At 39.0% G+C, this 21,193-nt stretch overlaps 2 protein-coding genes across 3 annotated transcripts in view; one reads left to right on the forward strand and one right to left on the reverse strand.

Moving 5' to 3' along the window:
- The window catches only part of PSIP1 (PC4 and SRSF1 interacting protein 1), a 42,838-nt gene extending 38,039 nt beyond the window's left edge, over positions 1 to 4,799 (forward strand). The window contains exons 12-16 of the mRNA XM_059411604.1: positions 281 to 351; positions 560 to 661; positions 779 to 992; positions 2,388 to 2,499; positions 3,187 to 4,799. Of these exons, the coding sequence (XP_059267587.1) occupies positions 281 to 351; positions 560 to 661; positions 779 to 992; positions 2,388 to 2,499; positions 3,187 to 3,250 (563 nt within the window). The 3' untranslated portion in view covers positions 3,251 to 4,799. The remainder of the gene's footprint in view (positions 1 to 280; positions 352 to 559; positions 662 to 778; positions 993 to 2,387; positions 2,500 to 3,186) is intronic.
- Positions 4,800 to 4,899: 100 nt separating this feature from the next.
- Positions 4,900 to 21,193, reverse strand: part of SNAPC3 (small nuclear RNA activating complex polypeptide 3) — a 39,725-nt gene continuing 23,431 nt past the window's right edge. The window contains exons 6-10 of one of the 2 annotated variants that reach the window (XR_009406288.1): positions 16,050 to 16,132; positions 14,717 to 14,881; positions 10,305 to 10,412; positions 8,822 to 9,106; positions 4,900 to 7,685 (exon numbers count right to left, since the gene is read on the reverse strand). Coding sequence is in view for 1 of the 2 variants with exons in the window: in XM_059411608.1 (XP_059267591.1) it covers positions 8,959 to 9,106; positions 10,305 to 10,412; positions 14,717 to 14,881; positions 16,050 to 16,132 (504 nt within the window). In the remaining variant the exon portion in view is untranslated. Of the gene's footprint in view, positions 7,686 to 8,509; positions 9,107 to 10,304; positions 10,413 to 14,716; positions 14,882 to 16,049; positions 16,133 to 21,193 lie in introns of those variants that run through there. The other variant, XM_059411608.1, reaches the window with a different exon arrangement.

A 21,193-nucleotide genomic window follows, 5' to 3' on the forward strand; every position in this document is an offset into this window, starting at 1 on the left:
TTACATGTGTAAGGTAAAACAGCTGTGTAAGGATTGGAATAGAGGGATTTTACAGACTGCTTATCTTACAAACCTATGTAGCTAGATGGTGATTTTTTTTCTTCAAATGATGAATGTTGCTTTCCTAAATACTTAAAATGGCTTAACTTCTTAGTGAACTAGGCTGATTATGAAGAACATTTTTAAAAATTCAAATCTTACTATGCTTTGCTTATTAGATTTATACAGAAATACTGGTGTTGGAAAAACTACTTACTGTGTTTCAAATTTTAATTTATAGAAACATCAATGGATTCTCGACTTCAAAGGATACATGCTGAAATTAAAAATTCACTCAAAATTGATAATCTTGTAAGTCTTTAATATCTCATTAAAAATAATATTCTTTTTTAGCTTCATATTTTATTTTCTTGTGTTTTACATGTGTAAATTTAAGAGAAATGGGACTATTACTGGTTCTTTTATATTGCCCTGTTTGAGATTTTAAAAGTGATCTTTAGGAATAGATCATATAGGTTGTGGTAATTAACAGTTATGAAATTACTGTTTTGTCGTGAAGGATGTGAACAGATGTATTGAGGCCTTGGATGAACTTGCTTCACTTCAGGTCACAATGCAACAAGCTCAGAAACACACAGAGATGATTACAACACTGAAAAAAGTAAGTGATCTGAGTCATGCAGATTTTTCAAACTTCCTCATCACCACTTCATTAAGAAGTAACATTTTTAAAAATCAGTGAAGAAAACAATTGTGAGTGTATATTTTGTTTTCTCAGATACGGCGATTCAAAGTTAGTCAGGTTATCATGGAAAAGTCTACAATGTTGTATAACAAGTTTAAGAATATGTTTCTGGTTGGTGAAGGAGATTCTGTGATCACACAAGTGCTGAATAAATCTCTTGCCGAACAAAGACAGCATGAGGAAGCAAATAAAACCAAAGATCAAGGGAAGAAAGGGCCAAACAAAAAGCTAGAAAAGGAACAAACAGGTATGTGATTTAAGTTGTTTGCTGGGATTGCTTTTAAAAAATGGCTTTGATATGTAATTTCATTAATACCTTATCTAACGTTTCATAAGGCACTTAGAAAAACAGAAGCTAAGGTTAAGAATTTCTGTTTAAATCATATAGTCAAGCTTAAATTAGCAGTTGCTGTTTTTTCTCACACAATAGTCAAGAAAGCAACTTCCCGTGTCCCCATCGCCCAGCTCCTGCAGTGCTCAGTACACGGTCATTCCTGTTTTACCTCCTCTGGTTTCTCTATGAAGCAAATTCCAGATACGCTATTTCAACCACAAATACGTTAGGATGTATCTGTGATGGATTCTTAAATAGAACCATAGTACCATTCATGATCAGTTCCCCCAGTTCCATGTTATGTCTTAGGAGTTGGATATTTTTATTTGTCAGGGAATGATGATGTAGGTCTCCTTAGAGATTTCTTAGAAATAAGATATACTTCTCATTTACTTCGGTAGGACACAAAATCATGTTAATTATGAATAGCTCTTTTGACACATTGTTGTGAAGTAACAAGGAAAAATATAAAATTTTACTTTGATGCACATTTTTATAAAAAATGGAATGACCAGATTAAAAATCCCCCCCCACCCCGCACACCTGTGTAGCTCCGTGGATTAAGCCTCTGCCTTCGGCTCAGGTCATGATCTCAGGGTCTTGGGATCCAGCCCTGAATCAGGCTCTCTGCTCAGCAGGGATTCTGCTTCTCCCTCTCCCTATGTGCACAAGCGCTTGGGCTCTCTCTCAAATAAATCTTCTGTTTGTTTATTTGACAGAGAAAGAGAGCACAAGCAGGGGGAGCTGTAGGCAGAAGGAGAGGGACAAACAGGCTCCCCAAGCAGGGAGCCTGATGGTAGGACTTGATCCCAGAACCCTGGGATCATGACCTGAGCCAGGAAGGCAGACTCTTAACCAACTAAGCCACCCAGGGGCCTAAATAAATAAAATCTTTAAAAATAATAAATAATCCACCACCACCATCACCACCCCCGCCCCACCCCGACTGTTGATTTCGGCTCAGGTCACAATCTCAGGGTTGTGAGATAGAGCACGGTGTCTGATTAAGATCCTGTCTTCTCCTCTGTCTCTCTTGCCCTCCCCCACCACCTTGTGCACACATACTCTCTAAAAACTAAATAAAATCTTTAAAATCCCCCCTTTCTTGTACCCATAGATCTGTATATAGTAACCCTACAATTTATCAGTGTGCCTCAGCTATCCAAAAGATTACAGTGTCATTTCAAATGAGGTGTACTAAGTATTAGAAACTTTAGGGACATGTTTTTACTTTTTATTTTGGCTCTTTAGAGGACATCTTAAAGTATTAGAAGCTCTAACAGTTTTTCCATTGGAACCTTTTTAAAGGTTCAAAGACTCTAAATGGAGGATCTGATGCTCAAGACAGTAATCAACCACAACATAATGGAGATAGCAGTGAAGAAAGCAAAGACAACCACGAGGCCAGCAGTAAGAAAAAGTGAGGACATGTTTTAATGGATCATTTATATTTTTAATTTTTAAATCGCATTGCTGTTCCAAGGTTATTTATATAGGATTATATTTTCATCACTCAATTCCTGAACTCAGGAAGCAAGATAGAAATCAAAAAGGAAACAAAAACTTTGTAATTTACGATTGGCTTTTCTGTATTCAAGGGGAATACAGCTAGATAGTAGGAATCCAGTTTAAAATAATTGTTCTTCTTTGGACTTTTTCACTGATACAGCTTTAAGAGTGACTTACATTCATACTTTCTTGCATTGTGACAGGTTAATACAAAAATGAGATCTAGAATTACAGGCTATTTTCTACTATAGCCTCTAAATAACTAGTTATAGGACTATGGTTATCCCAGTCTTGGTTTTTTTCTGCTATACATTTGAAGGACTTAGAATCAAGCATCCCTTCTAATCCTGAAATTCAGGGAAGTCGTGTCTGTATCACCCCTCTCTTTATTAAAGTTTGTAATATATTGGCAATTCATATATAATTTTCATGAGAATTCATTTTAAAGTTGGAATTGAACAAAAATATTATTTAAAAAAATAATTTGGTGATAATCAAGTATTTTTAAAAGTAAAAACACAATGCATGGATTTAATATGTTTTCTGAAGAATTCAAGTCCCTAATCCCAGTTAACACACCTTTCTTTCCTTCCTTTAGGTCATCCAGTGAAGAGAGAGAGACTGAAAGAGAGACTCTGAAGGATTCCACACTGGATAACTAGGTTGATATACCTGGAATATAAAGAACATTTGAGAAGTTTGTAATGGTTTTCATTTGAAATATTTAGACTGTTGAAAGTTTTAAATTTTTATAAGCATAGGTTTTGATGTTGAAAACTTGTTTTGAGGGAGAAAATCCCTTTATATTTGTTTGAAAGTAATTAAACATTATTGCTAATTGTACTTGTGCAGTATTAACAGCTACATTATTCAGTAAATGGGAGGGAAAATCCATTTAGGAAATGTTAAACTGCTTTTCCAGACATTTGGTTGTAGCATAATTTCAATTAGTGTGTGTATGTTAATGTGTAATTGATAGTAGAAAAAAGTTACATTTTTAAAACTGCTACTTGTATAAACCTTTCCTTTTTTCCCAAATACCGTGGGTTTTGTGCATAGTTTTTACAAACCTTGGATTTACCAGACTGTCTTTTCACTGTTTGTGGGTTTTGTAGAAGTTATGCATTTTTATGGTAGATAAAATGTTACTTCTATACAAGTACTCACTCTTTTTATCAAAAGTTAATTTTAATCTCCCAGTCTACGTTGTGCTACATTATCCTGCTGCTTTGTAACAGTTTGTGGTCTGTATGCCTTTTTGTATGACAACTAGATATCCAACTGACAATTCTACAAGGTACAAAACTCATGTTAACTTTTGAAGGTTATTTAGTATTATGGCTGGGAATTGAGTGAAGTCACAGGACTTTCCTACAGAAAGCAGAAAGAGGTATGCTTAGGAATGAATCTGGCTTTAGGGTTCAACAATCTAAGATCCTTACAGGCACTAGTAGCTGAAACTAAAAACAAAATGATAAAAGTTTATTTTTGAGAACTGTCTCGTGTTTCTGAATTTTTAAAAAAAAGTCACACTCATTAAGGAAGTCACTAAGTATTTTTTTAATTGGGAAAAAAAACTCCATGATTCTTATGCAGTAAATAGTAGAAGTAAATGCTATATAAGAAAACTAACCTATTTGAAAAACATGGTTATATCAGAAGGGGATTATTATTTAGAGATCCTCCATGTGACAGACTTGTAAGGAGTAGAAATACGTTGCTCCGAGGCAGTTAGATAAAGTAAAGGAGTACGTTGATAGTTCGTATATTCATGGATACGGACTAAATCAGGGTAAACCAAGGTTAAAATTTAAGGGTAACTTAACAGATAGCATTTCTAAGATATTTTGATTAGGTCAGTTGGTGGTTTTCAGTAGCTAAAGGACACTTTTCATGTTTTGAAACTATGAATACAGAGAAAAGGCTTAATTGGTATCAGTGTTTGCATGTGACATGCATTGTATGTTTTGACCTCTCAGATAATGGTTTTCATCTATAAATGAGAAGTTTGAATTATTTCAATAATTGGAGTTCTGCTTTTTGAGAGGTCTTACAATGGAACTAGGACCTACTGTGTTAAGGGAACTATTGATATTACATTATAGCTGGTCCTTAATATAATTTAAATTTGGACAGATTTATTCTAGTTAAGCCATAAGTGTCAACATTGTAAACTTGTTTTGATTAAAGGATTTTTCTATCAAAACTCTACTAGTAAATTAATTCTTTGCTATTTGTCAGTGTTTTTGGAATTTTGGATTTGCTTCCAAGGGAGTAATTTCTTAGTTAACTTGGTATAGAGATTGTGTTGGCTGGGGAAATAGGTAACTAAAAATGTCATTTTTTGTTCACTCTCTTTTATTCTGTAACCCAACAGATCAATGTAGTTTACTGAGAAACTACAGAATATTCAGCTTCAGGAGATACATATACCAGCATTGTGATAATTTGTGTATGATTTGTTTGGGCTGGCCATGCAGAACAGTTGATTACTGTAGTGTGAAAATATAACTGGCCTTCCATTTTCTATTGGTCATAAGCTTATTCACAGGTAACTACTACTCTCCGAACTCTTATAAAGTCCTAAATACTAAGAACTTTCAGAAGCAGTTGGTCAAGAGAAAAAAATGTCTTCCTCTTTTTGCGGGGCACATATAAACCACCTATTTTGTGCTATTGAAACCATCCACTAACATTCAAAAGAGGTTAGCAGGGCCCTTCAGAATGAGTTGTTGGAAGCTTGCTTAGCTGCTCTGGAGACATTTCAGAGGTGTCATCTTAACTGGAGAAAATGAATGTATGAACAACTTGATGATCTTAATTAAACCTTCTGCTAATACATCCTGTGCTTTCAACTAGGATGATCTTTTTTACCCGGTTTTTGCTGATACGTTGATTGTAGTGTACCGGCACACACTTACCTGATTGAAGATGTCAGGTCAAGATGACGTCAGCCAACTAATCCTATATAAGAGCAAAGGCTTTTATAAGGTTCTGTGAGGGCTTTACTAACACCTTATTTTGTCCCATTGGTCAGAGAAAGGATGATCTATCAGAAATAACAAACCCATAATTACAAACCTTAAGAAATGAAGCTGCTATATAGGGAAAAATGTTTTCAAATGTGTGCTATGGAACTCTCTAACCTTAAAGATAATAAAGACATTATGATTTGATTAAGAGAAGGTAAAATTATCCGTAAGGATAACAAAGGCTGAAAAATATTTAAAGATAAACAGTGCTTTTCTAAATAGTGCTTTTGTGCATGTTCAGCTGTCATACCAAAATCTTATTTCTAGGGGTGCCTGGGTGGCTCAGTGGGTTAAATCCTCTGCCTTCCACTCAGGTCATGATCCCAGGGTCCTGGGATCGAGCCCTGCATTGGGCTCTCTGCTCAGCGGGGAGCCCACTTCTCCCTCTCCCTCTGCCTCTGCCTGCTTCTCTGCCTACTTGTGATCTCTATCAAATAAATAAAATCTTTTTTTTAAAAAATCTCATTTCTAACTACGGAGAATGCTGATTAATAAGTTCATTACCATATTTTCATATTTGCTTTTCTTCATTAGATAAAATAACATATATAATTTAGGTCCTGTTTAATACTGAAATTTACAGCTATAGAGTCCCTAATTCAAATACTCTTTTAGGCTTGTTTCAAACTTGGAAGGCCTTTCGACTTGTAACTGATAAACTTAATACATGGGCAAATTCTGGGAGTGACTAGGTTAGTCTTTCTAACCCTAGATTTCACAAGGGGAAATGATAACATAAAGATATTTGAGCCTTTCTAACTTTGGTGGAAAAGTACCCTCAAGAACCAGCAGGGTGGGACGCCTGGGTGGCTCAGTTGGTTAAGCAGCTGCCTTCGGCTCAGGTCATGATCCCAGCATCCTGGGATCGAGTCCCACATCGGGCTCCTTGCTCCGCAGGGAGCCTGCTTCTCCCTCTGACTCTGCCTTCCACTCTGTCTGCCTGTGCTCGCTCTCACTCTCTCTCTCTTACAAATAAGTAAATAAAATCTTTAAAAAAAAAAAAAAGAACCAGCAGGGTAAGATTCTTAGTAAATGATAAAATAAGGGGCACCTGGGTGGCTCAGTTGGTTAAGCATCTGCCTTCAGCTCAGATCACAATCCCAGGGTCCTGGAATCACGTCCCACATCGGGCTCCCCGCTCAGTGGGGAGCCTGATTCTCTCTTTCCCTGCCACTCCCCTTGCTTGTGTGTGCTGACAAAAATCTTTAAATTTAAAAAAATCAATTTCACTAGCAGTAGCATTTTAGCGGTCTTTCTTCTTTGTCCACTAAAAGGAATTGACCACACACGGACTAATGCTTCTGTTAGGACAATACAGTGCATTATTTTGGAATTTGCGGTTTTGAGAATATGAAATGGAAACAAATAAAAGTAAACACCTGAAACATATTACACTATATATTAACTAACTAGAGTTTAATTTGGAGAGAAAGAAGGATAAACAGACCCTTGCATACTAATGCAAGACCTACAAGGAATACAGTTTAAAAAAAAGGAAGCAGGGGTGCCTGGATGGTTCTGTTAGTTGACCGTCCAACTCTTGATTTTGGCTCAGGTCATGATCTCGGTGTCCTGGGATTACACTGTGTTGGGATCAGAGTCTGCTTGGGATTCTCTCTCACTGCCCTTCTACCTTCACACTCAATGGCTCTCTAAGAAAAAACTTTCAAAAATTCTTTTTTAGCTGTGGAACTTATAGGAATTGGGTAAACATGGTTTTCTAACAGCATTTTCAATCTGTTCGATTTAGCATCATCGGAAACATGAAAGTAAAAATCTAGACAGTATTTTAAGCCAGCCATGGGAGGCACCTCTTCTCTTTACTGATCCTCTAGTCTGTTTACTGAATCAGTGAATGAGACCATCACTACACATACCAGAAACGGGTGCCTGTCCTCTGCACACCAACTTAATTGGATATGTAGTACTTAAGGCCATAAAACATCTCACTGCCAGTCTTTTAACATACAGGCTTAAAGGCTTCATCAGTTTTTTATTTATATGGTAAATGTCTGTTCTTAGCCATCCAGGGAATGTGGAACTCAGCTGAATTTAAATAAATAACCTAGGAGAGAGAAAGTGGAGTTTAAATAATAACACATTTAAAAGGAACTATTTTACAGCATTCTTAAACATCTTAAAACTAAACTTTCCACCAAAAACTAAAGATTTTGGGAAAACATAATTTTCTGTGATGATCTAGATCTTGGAATTCATCTCAGGTGTCCTATTGCCCACAATTAGAGATGTGAATACACAGTGTTGTCAGGGTGAGGGGGCTGAAGGAATTTGGAAGAGTTGGGCCAGAAAACTTCTTTGTTTTTGCATATAGAATCCTGGGTATTTTTATTGCGCAAGAATGAGTGAATCAGAGCTGGCAATCCACAGGATCCTGACTTCCCATGTCCCAATGATCATATTACAGAAAATCTATTTTTTTTTTCTTAAGATTTTATTTCTAAGTGATCTCAACACCCAGTGTGAGGCTCAAACTTTTAAAATCCCAAGATCAAGACTTACATGCTCTACCGACTGAGCCAGCCGGGTGCCCCAAAATCTATTTTCTTAAGCATAATATTAAACTGAAGAAGTTCTCAAGAAATGAATCAATTGAAATGTGACTTTTGTGAAGGTCTGAGTATATACCGAAGTATTTTTATATTCATAATTCATGCAGTGAGTCTCATTAAAATGATTAGTATGCCTACTAGTTTCTACCAACAAAAAGTTAGTATTACAAAAGAGCCCACTGTGAGATCAGATTACAGAATCGCTACTCTTAATACTGTATTTGTTAAATACACTTGTATTCTTCCCCCTCATTTTTATCACAGGTATTTAAAGGATCTTTACCTTGGAAGCCTCATGGTACAAGATACAACTCTCATATTCTTCAAAGAATTTTTTTTTCTTTCCAAAGAATTTTCAAAACACCTCCACCACTTGATGTATGATTTGATTAACTGAATTTTTCTAACTACAGATTAGCAATAAGTACTCTGGACACAGAATGAATAGGCATATCACAGAATGGCCAAAAAAAATATAAAGCAGTCCTACAACTAAGTAAAATAAACACACTTAAAAAATGGGCAAACACATCAAATAAAAACCTTATTTTGAAATGAACACTAAAAAAATATTTCTAAACAGAAGTTACTTTATAAGAAAAACTATGATTTAAAAAACAAAACAAAAAACCTGTGATGTGAACTTTTGCTGGCATGTGGGTAACTAGCTGAATATTTCAGGTGGGTCCTGTTCTTCAGTGGCACCTTCTGGAAATAAAGTAACCATCCAAGAGGACAGTTACTTCACAGGTACATTTTTTGTTGTTATTAATTAAAGGTTCCAGGATCAACGTAAGGATAAGCAAGGAATTCTCCTAGTTTGTTGCCTTCTGAATCATAGTGGAGCATCCGAAAGCAAACATCACAAAAGAAACATGGGTCCTCTGGTGCAAAACTGTCATTGTTCGTTACCCATCTGTAATTTAAAAAAAAAAAAAGATTACACCATCACAATCAACTTTCTCAAACTTTAATGCATTATGACCTGTAGTGATGTGGAAACGTAACATTCCCACTATTGCCTTGTCATCCTATCTTAATACACTGTAATCCTTTCTACAATTTTGTATACATATAGATACAGAAATATCACTACCAATACTCTGCAAGGCAAAAGGGCAACTAACAGAAACCCTGCAGAAGGCTGTTTCTCTTAAAGACTTCTTAAAAGTAAGTACAGCAAAATAAAAATCCATACGTGAAAGCACCCTATGTACACTTCTGGTATGACTTAACCTATCCTCCAAGTAACTGTTAAAATGTAATTGGCCATCTTGAAAAAACGGAATATATTAGATGCTACAGACCTGATGAACTTTTCTGTAACTTATCTTTTTAACTGGTAAATTAGTCCTGGCAAATTTGGAAACTCCCATGTGTTTTACCTAGAAGTCCGGATAAAATGTTACAGAGTGTATGCAAATGGGAATATGGGCAACATTGAATTGATGCGATGTTTTCTTGCCTGAGACATTACTACTGGTCATGGGAAGATGAAAGACTTTTTCAGCAATCTATTTGAATCTGCATCTCATGGTCTATTTTAACATTCCCCGATTTTCAGTTTGATAACTGATTTACCATGTTTTCCTACTGATCATTTAGAAAAGCTCATGGGAGGGGCGGGATGGGAAGAACCCACACCCCCAAATCTGATACACAAATATTCTTTTTTCCTCAGAATTTTTTGACCCTGATCCACAGTTAAAAACCAAACTAAACGTGAAGTATCACATAAAGTAAAAATTTTATGAACCCATATTTTGACCTCATTCTATATACTGAATGCTGTATTGTTTTTTCATGGAGGAGCAGCCGTGGATGAAGCTGATTTTGTAGACTGCAGAGAGAAAGACAACATGGCTCCCTAAAGATCCAAAGTCTGAGCCAGCTCTGGACTTTCACTACACAGAATGCATTTCCTTACTGTTTAAATGTAACCTGCTAATTTGCAGCACTTATGTACTAGATAAAACCATTTCTTTTATTCATACCCCCACAGTGTAAGTTCTCAGATTCAAATTTAAAATAGGAAACACCGAAATACCAAAAATGGAAAGTACTTGACTTACTGAAAACCAGTAAATTTGAAGAAAGAAATAGATACCACTTACCTGGCTGTGTATGTTTTACAAACAAAACATTTTCTAGTCCACAGCCAATGCTTCTTGATAAGAAGGGGATAAAGTGTCCTGTCCAAGCAGTCATCACAATGTGCGAGCCTTTTGTACATGAGAAGTAAATGAATATATTAAAATGCAAATTGTTATCGATGAAGAAACATCTGTTCCTCAACATTAAGAACCTAGTAGATATATTTTTCAATTTTTTTCCTTAGGAAAGACTCAGGTATAAAATTATTTGTTACACTAGGTCTGACTAAACTTTGTTCTAAGAAAACATCTCCTGAAGATCATTTGGGATTAAACAATGTTTTCTTTCAGGTGAAATTTCCCGAACAGGTCATGTGCTCTATGACCCTCCAAGAGGGCAGTCTGCGTGCAGATCTTGAACACATTCCATCAGAGAGCCCCTGCTTTACTCAACACTCACCACCTTCCTGGAAGACAGTATGAGCAACTATTTTATCTATTTGGTCATGTGTTACGTGGCTCTTGTTTACTATCCTCTTTATTAAAATCTAAATCAGACTCCTGGTATAATGTGAACTGATAGAAGACTTTAGCTTTAGGTGTCAGAATTTGTGAATTATTAATGAAATCAGTCTCTACTGTGCCACTAATCAGCTGACTGGGTGTGAATAAATTCCTTAACCATACTGGACCTTACATTCGTCATCCAGAAAATGAAAGGGACTGTGCCAGAGTATTCTAAAGGTCCTGACCTTAATTTTAAAATTATTCTTAGTTTTTGTCTTTTAGTAAGAAAGGATAGCAATATATCAACTTCGTATCAGAAGATGATTGGTAGGGGTGCCTGGGTGGCTCAGTGAGTTGAGCCTTGCCTTCGGCTCAGGTCATGATCTCAGGGTCCTGGGATCGAGCCCCGCATCAGGCTCCCTGCTTCCCCCTCTTTGTCTCTGCCTGCTTCTCTGCCTACTTGTGACCTCTCTGTGTCAAATAAATAAAATCTTTAAAAAAAAATATTAGTAAACTTGTAAGAGTTTACCAACGATCAGACTATGGAATGGCACTGAATGATTAAATCCACCTAGAAGACAAAAATGACTTGTAGTGCAGGGGCGCCTGCGTGGCTCAGGGAGTTAAACTTCTGCCTCCAGCTCAGGTCATGATCCGAGGGTCCTGGGATCAAGCCCTGTGTCAGGCTCGAGCAGGGAGCCTGCTTCTCCCTCTACCTCTACTCCTCCTCCCTGCTCATGTGCCCTCTCTTTCAAATAAATAAAATCTTTTTGAAAAATGACTTGTAGTCCAAATTACATCTAAAAATTCTTTAAAGGGCGCCTGCCTGATTCAGTTGATAGAGCATGTAACTCTTGGTCTCGGGGGTTGTGGCTTCAACCCCCACACTGGGAGTAGAGACTGCTTAAAAATAAAATCTTTTAAAAAGTGAAATTAAAAAAATTTTTTTAAAAACTAAAAATTTCCGGGGCGCCTGGGTGGCTCAGTGGGTTAAGCAACTGCCTTCGGCTCAGGTCATGATCTCAGGGTCCTGGGATCGAGTCCCGCATTGGGCTCTCTGCTCAGCGGGGAGCCTGCTTCCCTCTCTCTCTTCTCTCTCTCTCTCTGTCTACTTGTGATTTCTTTCTGTCAAATAAATAAATAAAATCTTAAAAAAAAAAAAAAACAAACTAAAAATTTCCTTAGAAACATCCCACACTGCAGATGTTTAATGAGCGTGAATTGTGGGGCACCTGGGTGGCTCAGTCATTAAGCATCTGCTTTCAGCTTGGGTCATGATCCTAGGGTCCTGGGATCAAGTCCCTCATCAGGCTCACTGCTCTGCAGGGAGCCTGCTTCTCCCTCTCCCACTCCCCCTGCTTGTGTTCCCTCTCTTGCTGTGTCTGTCAAATAAATAAAATCTTTAAAAAATAAATAAGCATGAATTCTTTTCCCATATTGCCTTGAGTTTAAGGATGACACTGCTGTACAGTAAGAAATGATAAACTAAAATAACAGAAAAGTGGGTTGTCTTCCATCTTAGGCTAATTCTCAGGCACATTCCGCTTCAGTGAAAGAGCAGGCAGAAAAGCTTATATAAAATGTAACACATTATCAAATGTATATAATTTTCAGTCCTACAAAACTGGAGTTTATGAGCTCTCCTGGCCCCCTGGCCCTTTGCTTCCTTTACTTCCTTCCCCTAAGGGCTACTGAAACATTTAACTGTTTCTTTAGAATTTATCCCCTCAACATCCCTCTACAGAACCAAAATAACTTTGGTTAAATATTCAACGTTTACATGTTGCCAAATTAATATTACTACTTGCACCTAAAACTCCCTAACTTTCCCTTTATCATGTAATACATGGTTCTCTAGCTGCAAGCCAGAAGCTGCCAGCTAGCTACTTCTCTCAGATTCACATCTGCTTAGGTTGCACATACCTCTCGCCAATTTAGTTCTGTACTTCCCGACAGAATGAGAACCGCACTGTCGAGTGTGTTAATGCACAAGCGGGAGACATGGCAGTCCTAGACACCCTTCCTTCCCGAGTTCTCCGCTGTGCTCTAGTCTTCGGACGAATTGGCTAGATGGCCATCGTGCTGGGATTCTCCTTTCCCTGCATTATCTGTTCTGCTTTGCCTTCATGGTTTTTTTGTTTGTTTAAGATTTTACTTGTCAGAGAAAGAGAGCATAAGAAGGGGCAGCAGCAGACAGAGAAGCAGGCAGCCCAACGTGGGACTCGATGCCAGGACCCTGAGATCATGAGCTGAGCCAAAGGCAGATGCTTAACTAACTGAGCCACCCAGGCGCCCCTGCACTCCTGTTTTTCTATTTCAAGGTTTACTAAAGGTAAGTCTGGAGTACTTCCTTGGGGACCTTCCCAAGAATGAGTGCATGCCAGGTAAATTTTGGAAACTGGTCACTAAATTTCAAGAAATGTGGAGGCAGGGACTTTGTAAAGGCATCATTTCCTATTACTGGTATAATAAAAAGTATGGGTGTATCACTGCTCCACAAACAAAAAACCTAAAAATGGTCTCAGAATTAAAGCAGGGATGGAGCAGGGCTTATTTCTATATACTGATCCTTTACAGATTTCCTAAATAAGGAAACGAATGGCCTAATTCATGAGAAAGACACAACCCAAGCTATATAAAATTATAATAAAATCTTATTTTAAACTAGTCCTCTCGGACACCTGGGCGACTCGGTTGAGCAACTGCCTTTGGTTCAGGTGTCGATCCCAGAGTCCCCGGATGGAATCCCGCATTGGGCTCCCAGCTCCACAGGGAGTCTGCTTCTCCCTCTGACCTTCTCTCCTCTCATACTCTCTCACTATCTCTCAAATAAATAAATAAAATCTTTAATTATAAAAAACTAGTCCTGGGCACCTGGTGGCTCAGTGGGTTAACCTTTTGCCTTAGCTCAGGTCATGATCTCAGGGTCCTGGAATCGAGCCCTGCATCAGGCTCTGCTCAGAGGGGAGCCTGCTTCTCCCTCCTCTCTCTCTGCCTGCCTCTCTGCCTACCTGTGATCTCTGTCTGTCAAATAAATAAAATATTAAAAAAAAAAAAAAAAAAAACCTAGTCCTCACTTTATACTTGATGAAAACATTAAGACTTCACATTTGTCAAATATTAGAATTACTCTTCTCTTCCCCCCAGTTCCCTTTGATCTCCTTAAAATTCTGGAAAGAGACAAGAAACCTAGATACACAGTTGCAAGTTTGCTAATCAAAAGCCGCAACAGGAGATACAAAGTGCTACACGAAGTGGATGGCTACTGCCTGCTGGATATACAAATGGAGACACTTATTTATGGATTTCTGACAACTCTAATCAAGTATTTCTATTATAGATATTCCCAAAATAAAGACAGGATACAAATGGATGGAGAGTTGGTCAGTCCATGGAAAGCAGACATGATTTTGCTGGTCCCAAGCCAAGCTAGTGACTAGCTTGACTATTTCTCTTATTAAAAACAGGGGTGCCTGGGTGGGTCAGTGGGTACAGCCTCTGCCTTCAGCTCAGGTCATGATCTCAGGGTCCTGGGATCAAGCCCTACATCGGGCTCTCTGCTTGGCAGGAAGCCTGCTTCCCCACCTTTCTCTGCCTGTCTCTCTGCCTACTTGTGATCTCTCTCTGTCAAATAAATAAAATCTTAACAAAAACAAAAGCAAAACCAGGGGAGCCTCAGTGGCTAAGTCGTTCAGCATCTGCCTTCAGCACAGTTCATGATCCCAGGGTCCTGGGATCAAGCCCCACATAGGGCTCCCTGCTCAGAAGGAAGGCTGCTTCTCCCTCTCCCACTCCCTCTCTCGCTAAAGTCAAATTAAGTAAAATCTTAAAAACAAACCAACTCCAACTGCCTGTGCTTTTACACTGTGAAATCAAGAAAAGGAAAACAGAGCAAATGACACCATGTTCTGAGTGCTGCTACTTACCTTATGTCAGTGATGACAATGACATGTTCACAGTCCCCCTGGTGACAATATAAGTAAGGAAAACCCAGTTTAATAAACAGGTCATTGAAGGTGAAATCTTCCATTTTGGCAGTCTGAAATTTTCCATAGCCTCTGTCATGGGACTCTGACCATTCAATGATAGTTCTGAAGCGGGGGAAAAAGATGATATTTCATTATGCCACAAAAATCTAAAAATGACAGAAAATGGTTTGTGACTACAAGTATTTCAAAAGCCTGGCTCACCCAATAAACTGGACAATTGCCACCTTGAGGTGAAAATCTCAGTGGTTGACACATGTAGAAATCAAGAACTCTGAATGTGTCTTTATCCATTAGAGCAACAGTTCTCAAAGTGTGGTTCCTGAAGTCAAAAGGATCTTTGTGATAAAATGTCATTTGCCCTTTTCAACTCCTATTCTCTCCAGTATTCTAACGGCTACATGATGTGTTTTATTACTTCAGACTGAATGGAAAATTCAGAACATTGCCATTTGTCTCATTCAGTTCTGAAAAACAGTTATTTCCTCCCCCAAATTATTAATATTAACATGTGATGGGAGTAGTTAATATTTGAAATATTTCTTAGTTTCAACTTCTAATATGGTAAACACTGACAGCTATAGCCCACATAATCAAAAGCAATATACATGTATGTTCTAGTTGCTAGGACACTGATAGCAAAAGTATGAGCTAATTAACATGACTATAAGCTATACATTTTTCATGTTATACACTTAACCATGTATTTACACACTCATCTAGGGCAAACAACAGTATGTACTGGACAAACAGAAAAAACAGTAAGACTAACTTATTGCTATCACCTAAATATGAAAAAGACTAATGAAGTGTTTCAGAGGGAGTTAGTTTCTCAGATTATCTATGGCTCAATACAAGATTTGCTAGACTTTTTAAAAAGTAGGCTCCACACCCAATATGGGGCTCAAACTCACAACCCCTGTGATCAAGAGTAGCTACTGGCTGAGCCAACCAAGCATTCCAAGATTTGCTGTCGTTTCTAAGATAGTAGATAACACAAAGATTTTGAAATGGTCCGTGTCAGGTCTTTGCTAGGAAGTTTCTTCCTGAAGTAAGAATTGTGATTAACTTACTAATACCTAAGCCAACCAGATGAAATAACTGAATATATTTTAAACTGAGAGATACTTCTGATCCCCAAACAAACAACCAAACAGTCTTAACAAAACAGTTCTTTGGCAAAGACCCTTAACAGACCAGTTAACAGGATGTGTGGAGATCTATTCCAAGAACTAGAACCAGGAAAAACCGAGAAGATTTTTGAAAATTGTACCTGCTTAAATCTCTGCACTCCGGGTATCTTTTATCATTGTAAAATGTCCCTTCGAAATAAAAGAAGGCTGATTTGTACAGGTCCTATAAGGAAACAGACGGCACTGAAAGAGAGTCCTCTACTAATAATTAGGAAATTGCTACCAATTCAAAATCTATAGGTCATAAAACCACACTAATATGCTTTATAGTAACTGTATGCAACCTTACAGAACACGCTTAGCTCGGTAATTTCCTTACTATTTAACGGGAACTTCCTATGTGACAAGTATTATGCTATTTACCAGGGATGGAAATGTAAACATCTGATCCTTGCAGCTGTTTTCATTATCCTATTGCAGTTTGAATCACTAAGTCCGACTTAAATTTTGTATATTCTGAGATTTGTGAAAGGACCCTAATTAGAAGTGAAATAAACAATATTATTTTATTTTGCGAATACACAGCAGTGAATTATTTTGGATACCAGAAGTAAAAACCAAAAGTCACATCTTTTATATTTCCCCAGCAATAATTAGTGATCACAAACTTAGGTTGTTCTGTTCTATTTTTTAATATTTTCAGGATACTTAAAAAAAAATTTTAGTTATTTATTTGAGAAAGAAACAGAGATAGTGAGAGAGAGTGTGAGTGGGGAGGAGAGGGAGAAGCAGACTCTCTGCTGAGCAGGGACCCCGGTGTGGGGCTCGATCCCAGGACCCTGGGGTCAGGAACTGGGGTGAAGGCAGAAACCCAACCAACTGAGCCACCCAGGCACCCCTCAGTATACCTTTTTTTTTTTTTTTTAAAGATTATTTCTTTGAAAGCGCAAGCAAGAGGAGCGGAAGGACAGAGACTCTCCAACAGGCTCCATACAGAGCATGGAGCCCAACAACAGGCTCCATCCCACAACCCTGAGATCACAACCTGAGCCGAAACCAAGATTCGGATCAACCAGCTGTGCCATCCAGGTGCCGCCTCTCAGTGTACTTTTATAAAAAATTCTCCCTTCAAATCTTCAGTAATTCTTAGGCAGAATTTGACTTAGGCAAAATTAACTCTTTTTAGGCAAAATTAACTCTTTTTACTCAAGCAGGCTTGCCCCAGAATACCAGAGTAGTCGCACAACTGGCTTGAACCGTCAGGTTTCTTAACTTTCAGCCTACCAGCCTTTCCAGAGGGGCGAGTGTCTCTTGATGCTCACTGGTAACAGAATGAATCACAGGAACACCAAAGACCAAGTCTCACCTCAGAGCCATTACATGAGAAGCTCTCAGGATGTGGCCCAGGCACTGATGTTTTCCCAAGCTCCCCAGGACTCAGACAGGCAAGCAGTGCCAGAGGCACTCTGTTCAACTGCTCTTCACGATGTCCTAACAACCAGAGCCCTGGGGGAGGGTCAGGAGACCTGTGTTCTTTCTCCTTGCATATATGTACTCCTCAGACCTTGGGTTCCTCACCTGTGTGAGTCTCTCTGTCCCGCTATCTTACAAGACTGTGGTTCATCAACTATGAAAGATATGTAAGTTTTGGGTATTCAAAAAAAAAATCTTCCCTCAAAATAACTGCAATTCATCTCCTCCCACAAAGCTTCTATTTTTCTTTCTCCGTGCCCTCGTTTACAGGTTATCCGGTAATGACATCAGCCACCCTTACGAGACTGGCTGTGCTGTTTCTCCTCAGGCCGTCACTCCATTTCCCTGACCCTGTTTCTTTCTTTGAAGATTTTATGTATTTATTTGAGAGCGAGACTGTGAGAGGGAGCAGAAGGAAGAAGGTCAGAGGGAGAGGCAGACTCCCCGTGTTGCTGGGAGCCCAATATGGGACTCGATCCTGGGACTCTGGGATCATGACCTGAGCCGAAGGCAGTTGCTTAACCAACTGAGCCACCGAGGCACCCAGACCCTGTTTCTTCATGTAACGCATGAGTAAAGCCATTACGTTCTTCCTAGGTGCTTGCAGAGATAAAAGGATAATCTGTACTAGAATGCTGAATCGAGCTACTGTTAAACACAAAGACTACCACTAAATATACTTCTGTACCCTCAACGAAGAAAGCTAGGGTCTAAAATCAAGATTCTTTTTTTTTTTTTTAATAAAGATTTTGTTTATTTATTTGACAGACAGAGATCACAGGTAGGCAGAGAGGCAGGCAGAGGGAGAGGGGGAAGCAGACTCCCTGACAAGCAGAGAGTCCAAATGTGGGGCTCGATCCCAGGATCCTGAGACCATGACCTGAGCCGAAGGCAGAGGCTTTAACCCACTGAGCCACCCAGGCGCCCCTAAAATAAAGGTTCTGAAAGAATATTGCCTTATTTTGGAAATAAAAACAAAAGTTTCATTTTTTATTCATTATAAAGTGCTTCTACAAAAATGGAAGTGATTTAGGCAACTTAATGCTTTTGGCTGGCATCGTTATTATTTAGAAGGGGAACTGTTTTCCCTAAATCTGAAGTCCTCCTATAATAACTCTGGTACAGAAACAGAACAGAAGATGTGAGCAATGTCAACACCAGGTAATTCTGATTTTCAGTGGCAAGCAGAGATCCTCACTAATAGTTTCCCTATTTTGTCAGCTAGTTTAGCTGACCAGCTTTGGAGAGGGGAGGATCGCCAACCAATATGGAAAACCTAGTGAAAGAAGTTACTTCTGTTATAAACCTAACATAGCCCCAGAGTCTACTATTTCCACTTCATAAACAAAGTAACTATCAAGAACTAACCAGATCATGTGAACAAAGTCACCTATATGTAATTTTAAGCATCAGTAGTTTGTTCTTTTGCTAACATTCAAATCAGCTGTATTAGAACTTCAGAAGCAGGGGCAGAAGGCTGGTTCAGTTGGTTAAGTGTCTGCCTCCGGGGGGCCTGGGTGGCTCGGTTGGTTGAGTGACTGCCTTCAGCTCAGATCATGATTAATTAATTAATTAATATATGTATAAAATCAGGCCACTATTTTCTACTCGAGTGTTGTTTTGCTTTTTTAGTGGTCCCTCACATTTTAATATCTGGTCTGTTTTTAACATTGCTCAGATTAGTTCATCTTTTTCTTTCTTTTTTGTTGTCAATCTCTTAAGCATCTTGCTTAGAGGAACTTTAAGAAAATACCTGGCACCTGTTGCTGCTACTTATTATAAATAAAGACCTGGTGTTTTGGGTTTTTTATTTTTTAAGGTTTTGTTTGTTTATTTATTTATTTAACTGAGAGAGAGAGAGAGAGAGCAGGAGCTGTGGGGAGGTGCTGAGGGAGAGCTGCAGCCGGAGGCAAGCAAAAACAGCAAAGGAACCGGTTCAGGAGGAAAGACTACCAGTGGGACTCTTGTAGATAGTAGCCTTGTCACTTACGAACTACATTCTCGGCCTTTCTGCTCCCTTCTGAGCAGAAAGCCTGATTCGGGGCCCAATCCTACCACTCCAGTGGCCTGATCTTATACATGTATTTTAAAAAATGCACTCCATTCTTTGACTACTATAGTCCAAAAAACAAATGTTAGCAAAACTTACTACACTTCAGATGTAAGATTTAAGAGATTAAAATATACTGGCTCAGTGTTCCCAGTCTGCTCAGATACTAAAGTCATCTAGACTTTAAGAATTCTTGCTTATGGGGCGCCTGGGTGGCTCAGCGGGTTAAAGCCTCTGCCTTCGGCCCAGGTCATGATCCCAGGACCCTGGGATCGAGCCCCGCATCGGGCTCTCTGCTCAGTGCAGAGCCTGCTTCTCTCTCTCTCTCGCTGCCTGCCTCTCTGCCTACTTGTGTTCTCTGTCAAATAAATAAATAAAATCTTTAAAAAAAAAAAAAAAAAAAAGAATTCTTGCTTATGGTTGAAATGAAGATACTCCTTTCCTCAGCTACAGGAACTGCAATTTACCGATGTTTTGCCCATGCTTACCAGTGGAGTACATGCTATTTAACTTAAGAAAAAGCACTATAACTTAAGGAGCAGTTCTCCGTTTTGCTGGATGAACAGATAAAACAATCTGGCAAATGCTGAGATTTGGGGAAGGTGGGTAATGGGTACATAAGGACTCATACTATCTCTTGTGCGTATGGTCAAACTTTTCCAAGGGACCAGACTCACCAAGAAAGATGAGGACTCAGATAATCAGAGGAAAAAAAAAAATTCCAAAGCAAAAATTTTAAAAAAACCAAACCATAAAATACAAATGCCAATCAGTGAAATGAAAATCTTTCCACAGGTCAGACAAATGTCAGTATCTGCAAAATGTCACTAATTCAGCCGTTCACTTCCTTAAACCACAGCTGCAGACCAAGGCAGCACGAAACAGCTCTCTGAACAGAGATTCCGGAGTCCTTGTAGAAGCTGCGGTGACGCACAGCACAGCTCGGGGTTTCACTCGCTGCCTAGTCAGCAAGTCAACCAAAGGGCAGGGAAAACCCTCGGGCCTGACATCACATGTAGCAAAGGAGGATGTGGGGCTTGGAAGGCAAGTCAACAGCAGTCTGAATCCTCCACCCTGCTCACCCAACTCCGGCAACACAGGAGGGCCCGCTGACCCAACTTTTTCTTACCCCTCGACCGGTGCTAATTCTGTCCAAAGCATACTTCTGTCCAGCAGGTAGCAAGCACTCAATCATCAGAGGTTATTCGTTTAATAAAGAGCTGGAAGAGGCAGAAACAATACAACCACACATGCGTTCGGTATTTAAGCCAGGATAATGAAACCTACCAGCCCCCTGCTGAGAAAGCTGCTGAACGGGGACACCTGGGTGGCTCAGTTGGTTAAGCCACTGCCTTTGGCTTAGTTTATGATCCCAGGGTCCCAGGGTCCTCGGATCCGCGGGGAGCCTGCTCCTCTCTCTGCCTCTGCCTGCTTGTGCTCTCTCTCTCTCTGACAAATACATAAGTAAAATCTTTTTTAAAAAGGCTGTGAAACACATCAGCTCCGACACATAAAAACTACAAACTAGGCATACCTGGTTAGAAACCCTCTCTGGGCTTTCTGGCCCTCAGACTGACTCCCAGATCAGAATCCAGCTGCCTTGAACAAGGACAACATGAGACTGCCATGAGAGTGAACTCAGAGTCTGCTTATTAAAGTGGATTTATAAAAACTTTATAATTACACTTTTTTTTTTTTGGTAGGGTGGAGAAACTGCTGAAGGCTGCTGCTTCTCCTTTAAAAGAAGATAAATTTTTATTT

This window comes from Mustela nigripes, chromosome 9 (assembly GCF_022355385.1).
Source record: "Mustela nigripes isolate SB6536 chromosome 9, MUSNIG.SB6536, whole genome shotgun sequence".
NCBI lineage: Eukaryota > Metazoa > Chordata > Mammalia > Carnivora > Mustelidae > Mustela > Mustela nigripes.